Below are 20,491 nucleotides of genomic sequence, written 5' to 3' on the forward strand. Positions count from 1 at the left end.
AGTTAGGCCTTTGGAGTGTTTTAAGGGGAACGCTGCTGCCCATCCCTCCACCATGAGTTCCCTTAGTCAAGGTTGAGGAAAGGAAGGGGTAGCCCATTCTATTCCGCGATCGACACAGCGGTTCTTTTTCAAATACACTATTATTTTTAGTGGAACAAGATTTGCATTCCGACTGTAAAACTGTTTAGAAAATACGAAATATTTTCTAAATCGGTTTAAACCAACTTTAAAATTTGGTGCTACTTTTTTCATTATTTGTTTTTTCAATTGTAAACCAATTTGGAAAATTCTTTTTTTATATGAAAGGATATACTTATGTCTGGATCATACTACGTAATGGTATCATAGAAATTTTATCAAAACTGGCCCAGTAATTTAGTTTTAGATCTAAATAACTAGTTTTCTCCCAATTGAAGTCGGTTTTTAGCACAATCTTTATTTTCGAAGTGTTCCTCTCGTGTTATTCCTATATTAAAATTACTAATTGTATACTTTCGAAAGAAACCGTCTTTAATTAATTTAAAAAAAAAGAATAAGAATTAAAAAAATCTTTTTATATGCATCTTAATAATTAATGGCATATAAACTAACGGCTTACCTGATGGAAAGTGATCGTGATGGAAAGTGGCGTGAATTTACTGGGTACAGTCCTTAGGAATAAGCACCTGAGTCCTCAGGAATGGCAACGCATGGGGGGTATCATGGGCGAAACAGTATACTCTGTTATGTCCATGGTACTGCTCATGTCTATAGGCGACGGTTACCACTTTCCATCAGGTGGTCCGTCAGCTTGTTTGCCATTCTAAGTTGTATGAAAAATCAAATCAAATCATTTATTGCACGAATATGGGTACATACAAAAAAAAGTAGTAATCGTCACTTATATGCGAAGTAGGTGAAATCTTATGTAAGAAATCAATTCAGGGTACGATAGGCTCTCTGTACAACTGACAAGCAAGCAAAGAACAAGGAATTACATAGAAGGAATTATAAAAACTGTAAATCATATGGTTGCCTTCTTTCTTCTTATATAAATATAATTAGTAAAAAGAGGATAAAAGATACACCATCAGTTACTATTTTTCTCAATTCATATCAGGTTAGTGTATAGAAAATGTTTGATATGTCAATTATTTGTCAATGACAAATTTTACATTACTGGATTATATATTGGACACAGTTTATGTAGAAAGTATGCAAGCAGGTTGTATCTGAATTTGGTAGGATTATACGGCCGTATAACATTTTCTATACACTAGTTTGCTATGAATTGAGAAAAATAGCAACTGATGGTGTATCTTTCGTCCTCTTTTTACTAATTATATTTGCATAAGAAGAAAGGAGGCAACCATATGATTTACAGGTTATTAGCAAGCAAGCGAGTTGGAATAAGACATTTGGCGTTGCTATCTCATTCTATGTCACAGATTCTATTGTTATGCCTATTCTATCGACGAATACGCTTGCCACTTGTCTAGAGGGCCTGATATACCTGAAGAAGATAAAATCCGTTAAATATAAAAAAATAAATATTTCGAAATAAATTTTATTTAATAACATATTCGCTTTTTACAAATTTTAATATATAGCAATAAACATACAAATAAGTACAATAGGGCCTCGATATTTCGAACCCCCGTTTATCCAAACGCCTCTATAATTCAAACGACCTCTCCTCCCTAAATCATACAATTCAGTGTTGTTAATCATGTAGAATTGTTATTTAGTTAATAAATTAGTTCTTCAAAGACTCTCGTCTCTTGTCTGGTCACGCTGTGGCCCAGCGCCTGTGCATTGCTGTATTACTAAAAATATCTTTTAACATACCTTTTTTTTTAATACAACTTAGAATGGCAAACAAGCTGACGGCCCACCTGGTGGAAAGTGGTAACCGTCGCCTATAGACATGAGCTGTCTCGCCCATGACATCCCCCATGCGTTGCCATTCCCGAGGACTCGGGTGTTATTCCTCCGTACCCAGTAAATTCACGCCATATCCGACCCTTCAAATCGAAACACAGCCATGCAAACACAACTGCTTCACGGTGGAAACACGAATGGGACAGAGGTGGCCAAGCAATCGACTTTTGTGCAAAGTCTCCCTCTGGTATTTACATACTGTAATTCGAATGCTCCATACATTCGAAAAGCGTGGTACAATTTGGGTATTCGAATTATCGAGGCTCTATTACTTACTATACAAGTATACAAAATTATGTATATAAAAAAACACATTTCAATGGAAAGCTTTAATCACAGAATAATATGGAGGCTATAACGTCAAAATTTGAACATCGTTGAAACGGGCGTTCCCGAGTATGACGCTCAGTCGTACTCGTCATCCGGCGACGTCTGCTCCACCGTTTGCTCCGTCATTTCACTGTACTCCGTCGTGACACTGCCCCCTGGTATATTGCCTGAAAGTATATCATTTTTGACTTTTGGATAATCAACATCACCTATAAGGGGGTTTTGTAAGTAATTGCCACTCTTGGCAAGCAGGTTGGCAGTCGCAGTTAGGTTTCTGGTGATGTTAAAGAGGGACGCTGTTGCCCATTCCTCGACCGGTAAGTTCCCTTAATCGTATTTTATGACAGCCACGGGAAAGGTAGTGGTGACCAATTCTATGCGGGGACCACACGGCCACAGTTTTGAACAGTGATACATAAAATATATTGATGGGATATTCAGGGATACTGCTTGGGTACCTCTGTTCCATTCGTGTTTCTACCGCGAAGCAGTTGTGTTTGCATGGCTGTGTTTCGGTTTGATGGGTCGGATATGGCGTGAATTTACTGGGTACAGAGGAATAACACCTAAATCTTCAGGAATGGCAACGCATGGGGGGTATCATGGGCGAAACAGTATACTCTGTTACGTCCACGGTACTGCTCATGTCTATAGGCGACGGTTACCACTTTCCATCAGGTGGGCCGTCAACTCGTTTGCTATACTAAGTTGTATAAAAAAAAACTGTGTTTTCGTCGTAGTCATTTGTCTTGTCCAAGGCAAACAAGGCAAAGAAACTGCCGCAATAGGTTTATGAGAAATTTGACTTTTCTATGAATAAGAGCCTTAGTTTAGGTTTTTTTTTTATGAATGATAACGGAATGGCAACCCCACCCACGCTATCGGTATACACCAACGGGGCATTAGTGAAGGATGATAGGTGAGGATGAAGCAGGTCAGTTAGCCCACTGTGACGAATTCAACAAGAATTGTTCACGATGGTTTCCAGGGGGAACCACGTGGAGGTCGACCTAATAGTGTATATTGCTAGCAATAAAACTGGCAAATTCCATTGCTTTCAATCCCTTTCCCCCCTTAATTTAGATTATACTACATGAGCATTGTTTTATGAGTTTTTATGAATAAATAAATAAATTTAGTGCTCTATGGTATGTTTGATGTAAACGAATCTAAAACTCACCGGCGGCGCTCGGTGCTGGCTTAGTATCACACTTGCACCTTCTCATTTCCTCCAGGACCGTCAGCTCTGACGGCAGAAGCGCCGCTACCTCGTCTCGGTGAATATCTGATGATATTTTTTGATACTAAGGCACCGTGAAGCAGTTGTGTTTGCATGGCTGTGTTTCGGTTTGAAGGGTGGGATATGGCGTGAATTTACTGGGTACAGAGGAATAACAACTGGGTCCTCAGGAATGGCAACGCATGGGGGGTATCATGGGCGACAACTGCTTCACGGTAGAAACACGAATGGGACAGAGATGGCCAAGCAAACGACTTTTGTACAAAGTCTCCCTCTGGTATAATTCTTCACTGCTGTTTGTTTGTTACTTCCTGACGTGTAACGGATTATTCGTAATTAATCACTACGTAATTACGGTCATGCGGACGACGTCGCGGGTAAAAGCTAGCAATTTATAAACATATGCACACAGGGGCAAAAGGATTCAGCTTGTTTGCCATTCTAAGTTGTATAAAAAAAAAGGATTGTTAGTAACGGAGACTAAGAGATCTATTGCTAGCAATATACCCAACCAGGTCGACCTCCCCGTGGTCCCCTCTGGAAACCATCGTGCTGAATTCAAAGTGTATTGATCACGATGGGCTAACTGACCTGCCTTTTTTCATCCTCACCTATCATCCTTCACTGGTGCCCCGCTAGCGTATACCGTTAGCGCAGGTGGGGGTTACCATTCCATTATCATCCACTAAAAAAAATAGGCACACAATTACCGAGATCAAACTTCACTGCGGTGGCTTGTTCATCTTCATCTTCACAGTGGCAGGTTGGCTCGCCGAGGTTGGTCCTCTCCTCCTCGGCACGGCGTCTTATCTCCGAGGGCAGCTCTTTAGGGCCTGGTGAAAAAGAAAAAAAGATTGATGAATGTGGAAGAAGCGAAAGAGGTTTGTTTGAATCGAAGCATTTGGCGTTCCATTGTTTCTGCCTATCCTAATGGGAGACAGGCGTGACAGATATGTATGTATGTATGTATGAAAAAGAAAAATACGAGTACATTTCAGTCAAAAACGTGTTTAAATTAATAATTTTAGTTTACGATGGTCCATTAAAGAATCAGTTGTGTTTCGGTTTGAAGGGTGGGATATGGCGTGAATTTACAGGGTACAGAGGAATAACACCCGAGTCCTCAGGAATGGCAACGCATGGGGGGGGGGGGGTATCATGGTATCGTAATAATTATATCATCTTGATTTTTTTTTATACAACATACTCGTAGAATGGCAAACAAGCTGACGGCCCACCTGATGGAAAGTGGTAACCGTCGCCTATAGACATGAACAGTACCATGGACGTAACAGAGTATACTGTTTCGCCCATGATACCCCCCATGCGTTGCCATTCCTGAGGACTCAGGTGTTATTCCTCTGTAGCCTGTAACTTTCACAGCCATATCCCACCCTTCAAACCGAAACGCAGCCATGCAAACACAGCTGCTTCACGGTTGAAACACGAATGGGACAGAGGTATCCAAGCAATCGACTTTTGTACAAAGTCTCTTTCTGATAAATAAATATAAACAGCTTACATCCGTGGTATTCAAAGGGTTCAGTCCGGTCCAGTGCGTCGCCGATCACTCGCATCATGAGGTGGTGGTAATCAGCCACCCGAACTGATGGCGAGGTCGAGCCCACGGCACGGTCCACCACTGTTGGACAAAAGTTGGGGGAAAGGGATTGTTAGTAATGGAGACTGAGAATCCCATTGCTAGCAATATACCCCAACCAGGTCGACCTCCACGTGGTCCCCCTGGAAACCATCGTGAACAATTCTTGTTGAATTCGTCACGATGGGCTAACTGACCTGCTTCATCCTCACCTATCATCCCTCACTGGTGCTCCGCCAGCGTATCGCGTTAGCGCAGGCGGGGTTACCATACCATTTTCATACATAAAAAAATATATGCGTACTTATCAGATCAGACGTTACCTGTTCACTGCTGAACATAGCCCCCCTTTCTACTTGGAAGGGGGAATATCGCCAGTAGTTGCCATACTTGGCAGGCGAGTCAGCAACCGCAATTATCCTTTGGTAATTTTTTAAGAGGGACGCTGCTGCCCATCCTTCGCCCATTAAATTGCCTTAGTTTTTTTTTTATTGGATGATAATGAAATGGTAACCCCGCCTGCGTTATCGGTATACGCTGGCGGAGCACCAGTGAAGGTGAAAGCAGAATAGATGAGCATGAAAGCAGGCCAGTTAGCCCATCGTGGCTAATGCAACAAGTATTAATCACGATGTTTTCCAGGGGGATCCGCGTGGAGGTCGACTTGACAGGGCTTACTATCAATAAGGCCATTAGTCCCAATTACTAACAATCCCTTTCCACCCAATTCCCTTAGTTGCCTCTTACGACGTCCACGAGAAAGGAAGGGATAGCCGGGAACGGATTGTTAGTAATGGGGAGGCTAGTCCGCATTGCTACCAATATAACTTATCAGGTTGACCTCCACGCGATTCCAGAGAGAAACCATCGTGACTAATTTATCGTTAAATTCGTCACGATAGGCTAACTGACTTGCCTTTTCACCTTTCTTAATCATCCTTCACTGGTGCCCCGCAAGTGTATACCGATAGCGCAGGCGCGGTTACCATTCCATTATCATCCATATAAAAAAATCCATTCAATGTCGGGACCACACGGTTTATAATATCAGTAGGATAGGCTAAACATTTACCTGCTTCAACAATGTCTTTGGCGTCGATACACGCTTCGGTGTCGTCCCGTGCGCGCCGCTCCATGTCGCGTAACATCTCGTTCCTTGTCGTGTCCCTCGTGCGAGACTCTTGCACGGCTGCGGTGGAAATACTAATCAATCCATACACATAATAAAGTCTTAACTGATCGCTGTCTGTACATGGAAGACATATTAAAAAAAAGCTATTATAAAACTAAAAACAAAGATTTTTAGAATTTTTGTGTGTTTGCCTGTACGTTTGTGCACGCTAATCTCAGAAACGACTTAACAGATTTGAACGCGGTTTTCACTGATGCGTTCTAGGTACTTCACTTAACATTTAGTGTTTGTTTTATTTCAATCGGTTCATAAATAAAAAAGTTATATCAATTTAAAGAATCACATATAAAATGCTATAAAATAACCGATCAGTTGTATTGGCTGCAACTTTACGAAGGTATTAGGTACGTAATTATCATTTAAGTATATAATACAATATAAGACCGGACTCATGGAGAGTTCCAATGGGAATGATATTGTGCTTTATATTATTCCCAAATTCGTGTATAATATAGTATATATCATATATGTGTAAGTATATTTGTTATTTATATACATCTATTCGTTTATATATGTAATTTTAGTATGTATGTATATCAATAATTACTAGTACCGCATTCGAGTATTCTGACACTTCCCTACGGTTGACTGGGAGACAATGCTTTTAGCATTAAGTCCGCCATGTACACATATTTGTACTAATGAATAAATAAATAAATAAATTATATATGAGAACTATATATAAAGTTAGAAGCGGACAACGCAGCGGGAAACAGCTAGTGTTAATAATTTATCAATCAAAGAAAAACCTATTAAAATAGTCTTTATCTGTCAGTGATAATAGAATGGTAACCCCGCCTACGCTATCGGTATACACTGGCGGGGCACCAGTGAAAGGTGATAGGTGACGATGAAAGCAGGTCAGTTAGCCCACCGTGATGTATACACCTGGAATTAGGCACGATGGTTTCCAGGGGGACAACGTGGCAATGGGATTGGAAGTCTGCATTACTAGCAACCCCCCCCCCCCCAGCAGTTTTGGTACAACCAAAAGACCTTCATCTATGAGCACGTTCAGCATGCACCGTAGTTCATGGTAAGCTGGATATCTCTCCTCCAGACTCTTCGGCTCTGATCGTGGCCGAGCTGTGGACAAAGTATTAACAATTATACATAGCTGCCAAAAAACACAGCGGCATCTACGAAGTAATGTCAAATAAGATTTTAAAAATATAAAAAAAAAAGTTGTAACTAAACAATGAGAGCAATTCTGAGGCGCTGGGGGGAAGGGATTGTTAGTAATGGGACTAGAGGCCCCATTGCTAACAATATATGTACCTTATTAAATCGACCTCCACGCGGCTCCCCCTGAAACCATCTTGATATTTTTTTGTAAACTCATCACGATGGGCTAACTGACCTGCTTTCATTCTCATCTATCATCCCTCTGCAGTGAAGGGTGATAGATGAGAATGAAAATAGGCCAGTTAGGTCATCATGATGAATTCGTCAGGAATTAACCATGATAGTTTCCAGGGGGAACCATGAGGAGGTCGACCTGGTTAGGTATATTACTAGCAATGGGAGTTTTAGTCTCCATTACTAACGATCCCTTTCCCCTTTCTTGGCTCCTTAGAGAGGCGCCAATAAACGCTAACACGATTTTATGCAGTTTCGTTTGCTAACTGGAGTGAGGGCATAAAATGATCATAAGGTGGGCACTGAACACTCCCTCCCTTCTAAATACGCTTATGGGTACTTCTGTATATACCCCTGGTGTGCTTCCAGCGCGGGTCGTCTCTTGAATCAGTCTCGGTGGGCGTCTGCTCGCTGGGGCATCGCGTACAGCGGGTTTGGTCGTCCAGGGTGGCGCTGCACTGGGTGCATACAGCTGCAACATTGTTAAAATATAATAATTACTCCGATTCTGATAGCTACTTCGGACTGGGTAGCTGATTCGTTAAGTTCCCCTCTATTTATTTTTTACACAAAGAAATGGAATGCGAATTAGTCATACTGAATGGAATTTAATGTAAATGAATTAAATGGAATTAATGGAAACATTGTCATATCGTGTAAGGAGGTCAAAGATATTGCCTGGAATAGAGCTGGCTGGATAAAAATGTATGAAACTGCAACTAGCACTGATGAGAGGCAACTTTTATATGAAAAGAGAGAGAATGGAATTTAATGATAATGAATGAAGTTGATAATGAATGGAATTGAAAATTGACGGTATTTAATGAAATGAATGCATGGATTTTAATGAGTTAAATGGAATTAAATGGAACTAAATGATATTAAATGGAATTATACTGGAATTTAATGGAATCAAATGAAAAAATAAAAGATATTAAATTAGTTTACTTATATAGCATACAACATTTTGATAGCCACGCCTCTTTAACGTTATATTTACAACTAGGAACCCGCCGTTGATTAAATGAAACTTAATGATATTGAATTGAACAATACTGGAATTTAATGGAATTAAATGAAAGTTTAAAGACAATTAAATTAGTTTGCTTTTAAAGCAGACAACATTTTAAAAGTGACACCTCTTTGATAATACTATATTACAACTAGTGACCTGCCCTGACTTCGCACCATTTTATTTTAAATAAAATACAGCCAATATTACTCGCTGGTAATGTGGCTTTCTACATGTGATTTTTTAAAAAGGATTTAGTAAAAGTGCGATTTCAGTCTAATTTCGGTGATCTTTTTTGGTTTCCAATCAGAAAAGTTGATGTCTTTAGAAAGTATTTAAGGAAATGATTCTTTTTGGGGACATTGGCTTTTCTGGGGAGTAGAAGTTAAAAATACAGTTGGAAGGTCTAGAAGTTGGACAGTGGACGATTTAGTAAAAATAACTTTTAAATAGATTTTAAGTTTCATTATATATTATTTCCATTATAAAAAAAAAAGATTTTTTATGCAACTTACTCGTAGAATAGTAAACAAGCTGACGGCCCACCTGATGGAAAGTGGTAACCGTCGCCTATAGACATAAGCAGTACCGTGGACATAACAGAGTATACTGTTTTGCCCATGATACCCCCCATGTGTTGCCATTCCTGAGAACTCAGGTGTTATTCCTCCGTACCCAGTAAATTCACGCCATATCCCACCCTTCAAACCGAAACACAGCCATGCAAACACAACTGCTTTACTATATTCAACATATAAAGGTTTACAACAACAATGGATTCTTTGTGCAAGAAATACCTAAAATTTTGCGAAGATTCATAAGTTATGACCGTCGCTCATCATTAGGCGAAACGTATGCTTATTTATAAAGTATTCTCTTACGTTCCTTCGCTTCAGCCTCGTCAAGCAGTCCGAAGATGCTGCCTCTGGCGGCTTCCATCTTGGCCTTTTGAAGAGCTGATATCCTGTGCCGGGCTGCGGCTTTGTGAGCTTCCGGCAGCAGGAACTGTTGGACCAGTTCCGCCACCAGCTCGTTCTGTTCTGCAGTAGACCTGAGAGACGAATGTAGAAATTAGATTTTGTAGTATACCAACCTCTTATATCGGGGGGAAAGGGATTGTTAGTAATGGACACTGAGAATCCCATTGCTAACAATATACCCAACCAAGTCGACCTCCTCGCGGTTCCCCCTGGAAACTATCATGATTAATTCTAGATGAAGTCATCATGATGGGCTAACTGGCCTGTTTTCATCCTCATTGATCACCATTCACTAGTTCCCCGCCAGCGTATCCCGTTAGCGCAGGCGGTGTTACCATTCCATTTTCATCCAATAAAAAAAAACCTTCTCAAAAACGGGCAACTTTTTGTCAGCTTATTGTCAAATTAGCTGACTCGTTTTGTTTACCAGTGTTCTATATACTTACGCACACAATGTATCTTGACGTATCTATATTTAATTATATAATAAATAAAATGAGTGTTTACGTATTAAAAAGATGCGGAACTTATAAGATAAAATAAATATAGAAGTTATAAGGGAATCACTCATAACTATTTATCACGCAAAATTGTATGAAAAAGTCGACCCGCTTTTCTCGAAAACATATTGCTTTTTAAAGTTTTGGTTATATACCGACTTGGAAAACTCTTTTCATGAAGTTCTATTGAACAAGGCCATATTTTTTTTAAATGGATGATAATGGAATGGCAACCCCACCCGCGCTATCGGTATACACCGGCGGGGCACCGGTGAAGGATGATAGATGAGGATGAAGCAGGTCAGTTAGCCCATCGTGACGAATTCAAAAAGAATTGTTCACGATGGTTTCCACGTGGAGGTCGACCTAATAAGGCATATTGTTAGCAATGGGGCTGTCAAACGCCATTACTAACAATCCCTTTCCCCCCAGGCCATATATTGCACACTAACGAGTAACTCACATGGAGCCGTGCCCCGTGATCGCCTCATCAATCCTGTCAGCGTCGGCCCGCGCGCGTCGCACCGCCTCCTCCTCCGCCGCGAGCAGCACACCCTCTGACACTATCTCGCGGAAGTACGCGTCCACTGTCTCCTGGGTCACACCTAGGATCTATAAAACAGAATAGATTTTTTTTACGATTCTTCTGCTGCATTCGGAATGTTGTTATCTGCTGGGAAGAATGCGCAAGAAACTCATTTATTCCTTTTAAATTAAACAGCCGCGAAGCAGCTGTGGTATGGTTGTGTTTTGGTATATGGAGACGGCAAAGGTACCTCTTACATGTTGGCATTTCTGAGGATTAGAGTGTGTGAAGGGGTGTCTCCGTACTCCGTAATTTCTCTGTCGTATGCCATCCTTGCGTTATGGCATAGAATGGGCCGCCCCTTTCTTTTCTGTGGGTGTCGTGAGAGGTGACTAGGGGAGCTTAACAGCCGAGGGATGGGGGAAAGGGATTGTTAGTAAAGGAGACTGAGAATCCCATTGCTAGCAATATACCCAACCAGGTCGACCTCCTCGCGGTTCTCCCTGGAAACTATCATGGTTAATTCCTGATGAATTCATCATGATGGGCTAACTGGCCTGTTTTCATTCTCATCTATCACCCTTCACTGGTGCTCCGCCAGCGTATTCAATTAGCGCAGGCGGGGTTACCATTACCACCCATCAAAAAAAAAAAAACAACAGCCAAGGGATGGGCAGCAGCGTCCCTTTTAAAACATCACAAAAATAGGTTGCTAATCCGCCTGCCAAGCATGACATCTACTGGCAAAACCTTCCTTTGGGGGAAGCTATGTTCATCAGCGAAAAGTTGAAGAACATCTAACACAACAATACCACTCTTCAAAGATGACTTTTATGGTGATAACGCCACCCTTCAAACCGAAATACATTCGTAGCTTACACGTCAACAGCTGCTTTACGAAAACAAGGATGGGCACAGACCTCTGTTCGCATGAGTAGATCCTCACACATAGACTACAGCATGGGGTTTTTCAAAAGTGGGCTAAAGAGGTTCCTTCAGGGTCTGCAACTTGCGCGTAATACCCCTGGTACTGCAGACGTTCATGGGCTACGGTAACCGCTTACCATCAGGTGATCTGTATGCTTGTTTGCTATCTCAGTGGTATAAAAAAATAGTCTTCCTCTGGTAAATAGCTACATATGTCCTATACCTGTTTGAACATCTCGTCGTGTTCTCGCCTCCTGTGCTCTTCCTTCTGTCTCCTGCCAGCCTCGGCCGCTTCCCGCATCGTTTTCTCACGCACTGTGGTTATAAACAAATAATCATGTCGAAAAACAATTGTTTCTAAAAGGAAACAGCAGCTCCATTACCAGCAACATTGGTGTATAGCTTACCAGAGGGAGACTTTGTACAAAAGTCGATTGCTTGGGTACCTCTGTCTCATTCGTGTTTCCACCGTGAAGCAGTCGTGTTTGCATGGCTGTGTTTCGGTTTGAAGGGTGGGATATGGCGTGAATTTACTGGGTACAGAGGAATAACACCTGAGTCCTCGGGAATGGCAACGCATGGGGGTATCATGGGCGAAACAGTATACTCTGTTATGTCCATGGTACTGCTCATGTCTATAGGCTACGGTTACCACTTTCCATCAGGTGGGCCGTCAGCTTGTTTGCCATTCTAAGTTGTATAAAAAAAATATATATATAAAAAATCTCCACGCGTAAAGATAATTTCAAGGCGGTCCTTGAAATTATCTTTACGTTAGATCTTAACGACTTTGTCACGATAGGCTAACTGATCTGCTGTCATCCTCACCTATCATGTCTCCCTGGTACCCCGCCAGCGTATACCGACAGCGCGGGCGGAGTTACCATTCCATTTATTTATTTCCACTGCTGAACATAAGCCTTCCCCATAAGGGCAGTTTTGCCAGTAGTTGCCACGCTTGGCAGGCGGGTTGGCAACCGCAGATAGGCTTATACAGATGTTTTAAGAGGGACGCTGCTGCCCATCCCTCCAGCATAAGCTCCCTTAGTCGCCTCTTACGACACCCACGGGAAAGTAAGGGGTGGTACATTCTATGCCGGGACCAGCACAACGATTCACTATACTATATACACTATATTATACTAAATAGATACCATTCCATTATTGTCCATTAAAGAATAAGTACGTGCGTGCGTGCGTGCGTGCGTGCATGCGTGCGTGCGTGCGTGCGTGCGTGCGTGTGTTAGATATTTATTTTAAATTATATTAATTTTCTTAAACATCTTGTGTTCAAATGCAAATGCAATCACAATTATAGTTAATGGAAGTCCTAAAGAAGCTATATTTAAATAAGTGTCAATGGACTAACAGAAGTTGGGTATTTATGTTATATTATTTGTTATATATCAAATATAATGTAAAATAAATTAATATATGATTTAATAGTATGATATCTAGATTAAATTAACTAAGTGAATTTGTGCTTTATATCTATTTATTACCAAGAGGCTTACAACCTTTATATTGCTAAAGAATATATTATATACATATATGTAAAGTTAGTATTACGTAGTACTACACATATCATTTATATATATATATATATATATATATATATATATATATATATATATATATATATATATATATATATATATATATATGTGAAGTGCGATAATTTATTCAGAGTTTATTCTTCTCGGTTTTGGTTGTAATTTTTTGTATATTTGTTGTAATGTTTTATGTATTTATTGTAATGTTTTATGTATGTGTTGTAATGTATTATGTATTTGTTGGTAAGCGTGTTGAGTCTCCCATCCGAGAAATAGGTATTAGCGATCCGCGCGCATGCTAAAGGTAAAGAAGTTAAGGGGCCGCCTGAAAATCAGCGCTATATAGGTACATCTCGCTGGAGCTGTACATATATAGCAACAGCTGAGGCGGCTCCTATTACCAGCAACATTAATTGTTTTTTTTTTCCTTTTTGTTGTTTTAATTTCTTAGTAATGGTAATAAATGTCATCTATGTATCTATATATATATCTATATATATATATATATATATATATAAATAATAATATTAAATATTATAAATAATAAATTGCCGTTTCTAACACGTGCGTGCGTGCGTATTTGCGTGCGTGAACAGGATGGGGGCATGCGCTGTCTTGTTCTTATACATTTTAGCGCTGACCCAAGTGATGCTATTGTTAGATTCAGACGTATTATTATTATTATTTTAACTTTTTCTCCACTTTAGTGGTTCTCAAGGGTAAAAGCCTCCTCCATCTTTTTCCATTTCTCCTTATCTGTAGCAATATTTGTCCAGTTTTTTCCTGCGGTCTTTATTATGACATAATAAAGACAGACGTATTTTAGGTGATAGCAACTGTGAACTAACATGCGATAAGGATATAGGCGTGCTGCCTCCTCTCCTCCTTCAACCTCCTCAGTTCCTTCTCGAGGAAGTCGAGCGCGGCCGCCACCGCACCGCCGCACAGCTCGTCCACGAGGGCCGATATGGCGGCCTCCTGTACAGTAATGTTTGTATTATATCCATAATCCGTTCTTTTGAACCTTTTTTTTATACAACTTAGAATGGCAAACAAGCTGACGGCTCACCTGATGGAAAGTGGTAACCGTCGCCTATAGACATGAGCAGTACCATGGACAAAACAGAGTATACTGTTTCGCCCATGATACCCCCCATGCGTTGCCATTCCTGAGGACTCGCATGTTATTCCTCTGTACCCTGTAAATTCACGCCATATCCCATCCTTCAAACCGAAACAAAGCCATGCAAACACGATTGCTTCACGGTAGAAACACGAATGGGACAGAGGTACCCAAGGAATCGACTTTTGTACAAAGTCTCCCTTCATTCATCATCACGATGACGATGATGAATAAACATTATATTGCACACTCTGTTGCAAACCTTTTTTTAACATGTTTTATATGTCTAATAAATACAATAAAAAATAAATAAAATAACAGTCGTCACTGCCGAATGTAGGCCCATAGACAAGGAACCTGGTGGTCTACCATGAAATGAAATTCCGAATTTTCGCGCTCAATTTCTTGTTTTTGTTCGTACCGAAATCGGATCAATAAATGGAGCTTAACATTTCGTTCATCATAAATCCTATCGTAATAGTTCAAAAGAACGATATTTTACACATTTTTAATAATTTTAAACAACATGTATTATTTAATTTTAACATCAAATTTCTGTTTCGTTCGTTCTTGAAATTTCGGAAAATACTTCATGGTAGGCCCTCTGAACCTTGATTAAATTGTATTTTTTTTTGTCTCTTTATTGTATAATTAAAGATTGAGTCCCACAAAAAAGCAGACTTTTAATTATGACAAAAACTAGTTATTTTGTTTCTAAAAACTAAATTATTATACTAATTTTAATGCTAAATGTAAAAATTGCCAATCTGTAAGTATATATTATTACAAGTCAAGTATATATTGACACACGCAGGCTAGCAATGGTCGTGAATGGTAGTTGTGTTGTTATTTTGTGCTTATACTTAGAAAAACAAATCAATTTATCTCAAAAAGTGTATTTCAGTATAGATACAGTTGTGGTATAGTGCATGCATTATTGTTCAGTCTGGATGCAGTGTCTAAAGGGAGTAAATTCTATTTAAATTAAAATTACAATCTAGTTAATCTTGTTGACTACCCTCAAGTCAGTAATATTTTCAAGTGCACTTATCATACTACGGTCTTGATATTATAATCTACTGCCATTTGGAAGGCTTAGTGCAAAACCAGTTCAATTGAATAATATGGCTAAGTGTGGGGGATGTGGCAGGTTTCTGAATGCTTCTGAGTCAGCGAAGTGTAATAACTGCAATATTGTCTATCACCGATCCTGTGTGGCCTTACCCACGTCGGGTGTTGTGGCTCCCTCTTGGCGGTGTCCTGAGTGTAATAAAAATGTTATCCGGAATAATAAACCTGATACGCCGGTCAGGGGTCCAGCTCACTTTGTGTCACAAGTTGTCCCTACGGAAAGCATAGCCATGGATACCAGCATTCTGAATGATTCCGTCGGTGAGTCGAAACAGGACCTGAATAGGGCTATTTTGGCGGAGCTTCGTGCCATTCGAATCGAATTCCAGGAGTTCCGTACCGAATTGATTGATTTACGCGCGACGATAAAGGCATGTAATGAACGCATGAATGCTATGGATGTTAAACTACTGGAGTTGGAGAAACGCATTAATGTGCCGCCGTCATCATCCTCTTCCGACATGCTTCATCTTAATGACGTGATAGCTCAACTTAGGCAGGACTTAAATGATAGGGACCAGGAGTCGCTTATAAATGACCTCGAAATAATTAATATACCGGAGGATAAAGGTGAGAACCCCATTCACATTGTCACCCAAGTTGTAACCAAACTGGGTATCAACCTTGCGCCGTGCGACATAGTGAGTGCCGAGCGAGTGGGTGCGCGTCGTATAATCGCGGCGAATCCAGAGGGTGCTGTGCCCACCCGTCCGCGCCCCATCGCTGTGAGGCTTGCTCGACGTGATTTGCGAGATGAAGTTCTGCGCAATGCTCGCGTAAGGAGAGGTGCAAATACAGCGGACATTGGAGTATCAGGTACATCGCGTCCATTTTATGTGAATGAGCGCCTCACTAAGTACAACCGAGCACTATTTCAAAAAGCGCGGGAAATGGGTCGTCGTTTCGGATGGAGATTTGTGTGGACACGCCGAGGACGTATTTACGCTAGAAAGGATATTGGGAGTCCCTTTCATTCCTTGCACCGTGAATCGGATCTCGACGCAATTTTTATTCCAAATTCACATACATAATTTTACTATTTTTTATTTTAAATATTTTGAGGGTAAAATCGTGAAGTTCAAAAGTATATTTATAGCAAATCGTGAAATATTTGTACCAAATGTGTTATTCATATTGTTGTATATTATTTTAATTTTACGCTTTAGTTCTGTTTTGTATGTACGTCTTGCTGTTTGTAACATGTCGCATTGCATGAGTTTGTGCGTGTGTGGGTGTGTGTGGTCGCAGTTTTCTCAAAACTTATTTATACACATTTTTGTTTTTTATGTAATTTATTATGTAATTATATTAATAATAACTCAATACTATTATCATCGCTTCGTTTATCTATATACTTGCCGCATTTTTAGTTGGTCAATTATCTTACACATATGTGCTGGTATTCATTACGTAAATATTATTTTAGATCTATATGTATATTCTTTGTGTGTTACAAGATTAAACGCCTACCATTATTTTACTAATTTATATATTCAGATATTTAAAACACCACCTATTTATTCTATTTCTTATTCACCATATCGTTACAGTTACATGATGAATTATGAGAATAATGGTACAAACACTTATCGTTTGCGCGATGGATAAAGGTAATAAATACTTAAAAGTTGGTTTCCTTAATGCAGGATCCTTAGGGACTAATCACGATGAATTTCTGCTGGCCATGGGTCAACACTCGGTCGACATCATGGCTATTAATGAGACATGGCTGCGACCGGGTGAGAGTGGTCGTGCCCCCACAGTGCCCGGGTATAAGCTGCGACACGTACCGCGGCCGTCGGCCGTGTGCGGCGGCCGCGGTGGCGGGGTCGCTTTCTACATCAGAGCGGGCGTCAACGCGCGCGTGCGGGCGCACCCGGCTCATTCCACCGTAGAACAAATGTGGCTGACGTTAAGTTTAAATAAAAAAAAATTGCTTATTGGCACGGCTTATCGTCCACCATGGCTCGACACGGACATATTTTTGGATGCTATCACTGAGAGTATCGCCTCTTTCGCTCACTGTGACAACGTAGTCCTTCTTGGTGATTTTAATATTAATTTGATCGATATCAATGAGTCCAAATATAAAAAACTTTGTAATTTTCTCAATTACTGTAATTTAAGACAGATTATACACACACCTACCCATTTTATTAACGACAGTAAGACTCTTATTGATATAATTTGTACAGATGCACATACTAGAAATGTTTCTGTGGACCATATCTTGGCCACCATTCATTTCTGTCATGTGAAATTTTATTAAAAAAAGATAAGCCGCACCCTAGAATAATAAAATATCGCCCTTTTAAGGATATATTACCACATTTGTTCGAAGCAGATTTGGCACTCTTACCATGGCATAGCATATGTGACATAGGTGATGTCAACGATATGGTATTAACGCTTAATAGTATTATCTTACAGTTATTTGATCTCCATGTGCCAATAAAAACTAAAAGGTTCACAACGCGACCAACACCTTGGCTTACTGATAATGTAAAGTTTTTAATAAAATTGCGAAATGACGCACAAAACAAATATCGTAATTCAAAATTGGAATGTGATAAAGAGTATTACAAGGAACTAAAGCGCCATACATCTATTGCAATATCTACTGAAAAAAAGGCATATTACAATCAGTATATTAATAATAACATTAATAATTCAAAAAAACTATGGCAGAACATTAAATCGGACATTATGCCGTCTAAAACAGAACGCGAAGTTCCTTCATTTTTTGATGATCCTAACGAAATTAATAAATGGTTTCTTAATGTTCCTAGAGAGAATAATGTAAATATATCGCAGCTAACATTTTATGAGTTTGGTAGATTTGGTCCCTCTACTCTTGGTCTTAAACCAGTCAGTAAGGACGCAGTACATAAAATTATTAACAACTTAAAATCTAATGCTCAAGGAAATGATGGGATTACTCTTGAGATGATTAAACTCACTATGCCTTATTCGTTGGAAGCAATTACGTCCATAATAAATAAATCAATTTTAAGTGGCACTTTCCCTGAAGCCTGGCGCACTGCTATTGTACGTCCGATACCTAAGGGTAATGATCCCACACAGTTTAAAGATCTTCGCCCCATTAGCATTCTGCCCTGTCTGTCAAAAATCTTAGAACGTGTAGTCTACTTACAAGTCTTTGAGTATCTAGAGACAAATGGGATGTTGCCTGACTTGCAATCTGGTTTTAGGAAAAAACGCAGCACAGCTACAGCTTTATCAGATGTGGTAGATAATATCTTGGAGGCTCGGGATGATGGCAGAGGTACTTTGTTGTGTCTTTTAGATTATTCTCGGGCGTTCGATTCTATTCAATTACAGCTGCTTCTTTCTAAACTGGCTTATTATGGTTTTGACACAGGGGCAATAAATTGGTTTCATAGCTACCTTTTAAAAAGAAATCAATTTGTAGAGGTTAAAAGGGAGGATGGTTCCGTTCTATCATCAACGCTACTTCCGGTATGTAGAGGCGTTCCTCAGGGCTCTATACTTGGACCTTTACTCTTCATCATATACACCGCGGATATTATTGATTGCATTCATCATTGTAGGTATCACCTATATGCTGATGATCTTCAGCTGTATTTATCCTTTGAGCCCGAGAAGACGTCCACTGCCGTATTAAAATTGAACGAAGATCTTACGAGAATTGCGAATTGGTCCGAAAAAAATTCCTTAGTTTTAAACCCCCTGAAATCCAAATTTTTAATACTTGGCAGCAGAAAACAGATTAATAAAATTGGGTTAGCGCAACCAATGGTCAAGTTAATGGATGAAATGATAGAACGAGTAGATACAGCGCGTAATTTGGGACTGGTAATTGATCCTGAGCTTCGTTTTGAAGCTCACATTAATGATATTGTACGAAAATGTTTTTATAGGCTCAAAATATTGTACAAAATGCGTGACTATCTATCTGTCGAACTGCGTAAGCGGCTAGTTGACACACTTATATTGTCAAAATTAAATTACGGAGATGTAGTGTATGGCCCATGCTTGTTATCAAGGACTGAACGTTTAATTCAGCGTGTCCAGAATGCTTGTGCCCGCTTTTGTTTCATGATACCACGAAGACATCATGTGACACCATACCTTAACAGGTATGACGTACTTAAAATGGCAGCCAGGAGAAAGTTGCATCTCTCTACTTTGCTCTTCGGTGTGATAGTATCTAATCAACCCCACTACTTGTACCAAAAATTAACGTGGAGGCAAAACTACTACATATTTGGGATGCGTGCAAACGTGAATGTGCTGAAAATTCCAAGACACAGAACGGCTGCATTTAGGGGTAGTTTCAGATATGCAGCCACTCATTGCTGGAACAATATCCCTCCACCATGTCGAGACCTGAAGGCGATAGTTACATTTAAACATCACCTAAAAAGACACTTCTTGCGAGAGCAGAAGTGTACATAGATCTCAGTATTTTATCATCATGTTTACTCGTAAGTAGGTGCCCACTCTGTCCAACTATGCTTTTATTTAATTTGGTTTAAATGGAGGATACCATATATGTATGATTGAATGGAAAATACTTATTTTTTCATATACATATATTTTATTATTTTTTTTAATGTTTTTAATTTTTTATATTTACAAATCGTTTTACATATATTACTGAATTTTATTGTTTCTATATAATTTATATTTCTATTGACACATATTATAAAGGTACATATCTTTGTTTAATGGCCTAGGTGCAGCGAAATAATCACTGGTTAGGCAGCACCTTCGTTAAATAAAATTGTATATTAATGTTCATAACGGTAGATACTATAATTATTACTTGTTAAATTGAGATTTTTTTTTTTTTTTTTTTTTTTGCACTCAATGCATGAACACAGCCTCCCGCGTCGCTGATCTGATTGAACAGTAATAGTATGGCTAGGTTAGGTGATAGAACACTATATATTGCCATCTCATTTTTCTTTATTCTGTATATGTGTGTGAATGTGTATGTATGTGTATGTGTATATATATGTGTATGTATATGTGTATGTATGTGTATGTATATGTATATGTGTATGTTTATGTATGTATATATATATATGTATGTGTATGTGTCTGTGTATGT

General features: G+C 39.5%; 2 protein-coding genes across 2 annotated transcripts in view; both read right to left on the reverse strand.

Annotated features, from left to right (window-relative positions):
* Positions 1 to 20,491, reverse strand: part of LOC113510152 (uncharacterized) — a 70,008-nt gene that overhangs the window by 7,995 nt on the left and 41,522 nt on the right. The gene's annotated exons all lie outside the window — the stretch shown is intronic.
* Positions 1,568 to 20,491, reverse strand: part of LOC113514808 (cilia- and flagella-associated protein 91-like) — a 32,544-nt gene continuing 13,620 nt past the window's right edge. The window contains exons 14-24 of the mRNA XM_052898706.1: positions 13,988 to 14,117; positions 11,810 to 11,901; positions 10,597 to 10,745; positions 9,535 to 9,704; positions 7,994 to 8,113; positions 7,279 to 7,368; positions 6,163 to 6,279; positions 5,013 to 5,132; positions 4,201 to 4,323; positions 3,431 to 3,535; positions 1,568 to 2,417 (exon numbers count right to left, since the gene is read on the reverse strand). Of these exons, the coding sequence (XP_052754666.1) occupies positions 2,326 to 2,417; positions 3,431 to 3,535; positions 4,201 to 4,323; positions 5,013 to 5,132; positions 6,163 to 6,279; positions 7,279 to 7,368; positions 7,994 to 8,113; positions 9,535 to 9,704; positions 10,597 to 10,745; positions 11,810 to 11,901; positions 13,988 to 14,117 (1,308 nt within the window). The 3' untranslated portion in view covers positions 1,568 to 2,325. The remainder of the gene's footprint in view (positions 2,418 to 3,430; positions 3,536 to 4,200; positions 4,324 to 5,012; positions 5,133 to 6,162; positions 6,280 to 7,278; positions 7,369 to 7,993; positions 8,114 to 9,534; positions 9,705 to 10,596; positions 10,746 to 11,809; positions 11,902 to 13,987; positions 14,118 to 20,491) is intronic.

This window comes from Galleria mellonella, unplaced genomic scaffold, assembly GCF_026898425.1.
Source record: "Galleria mellonella isolate WM207_F2 unplaced genomic scaffold, CSIRO_AGI_GalMel_v1 utg121, whole genome shotgun sequence".
Taxonomy (NCBI): Eukaryota; Metazoa; Arthropoda; class Insecta; order Lepidoptera; family Pyralidae; genus Galleria; species Galleria mellonella.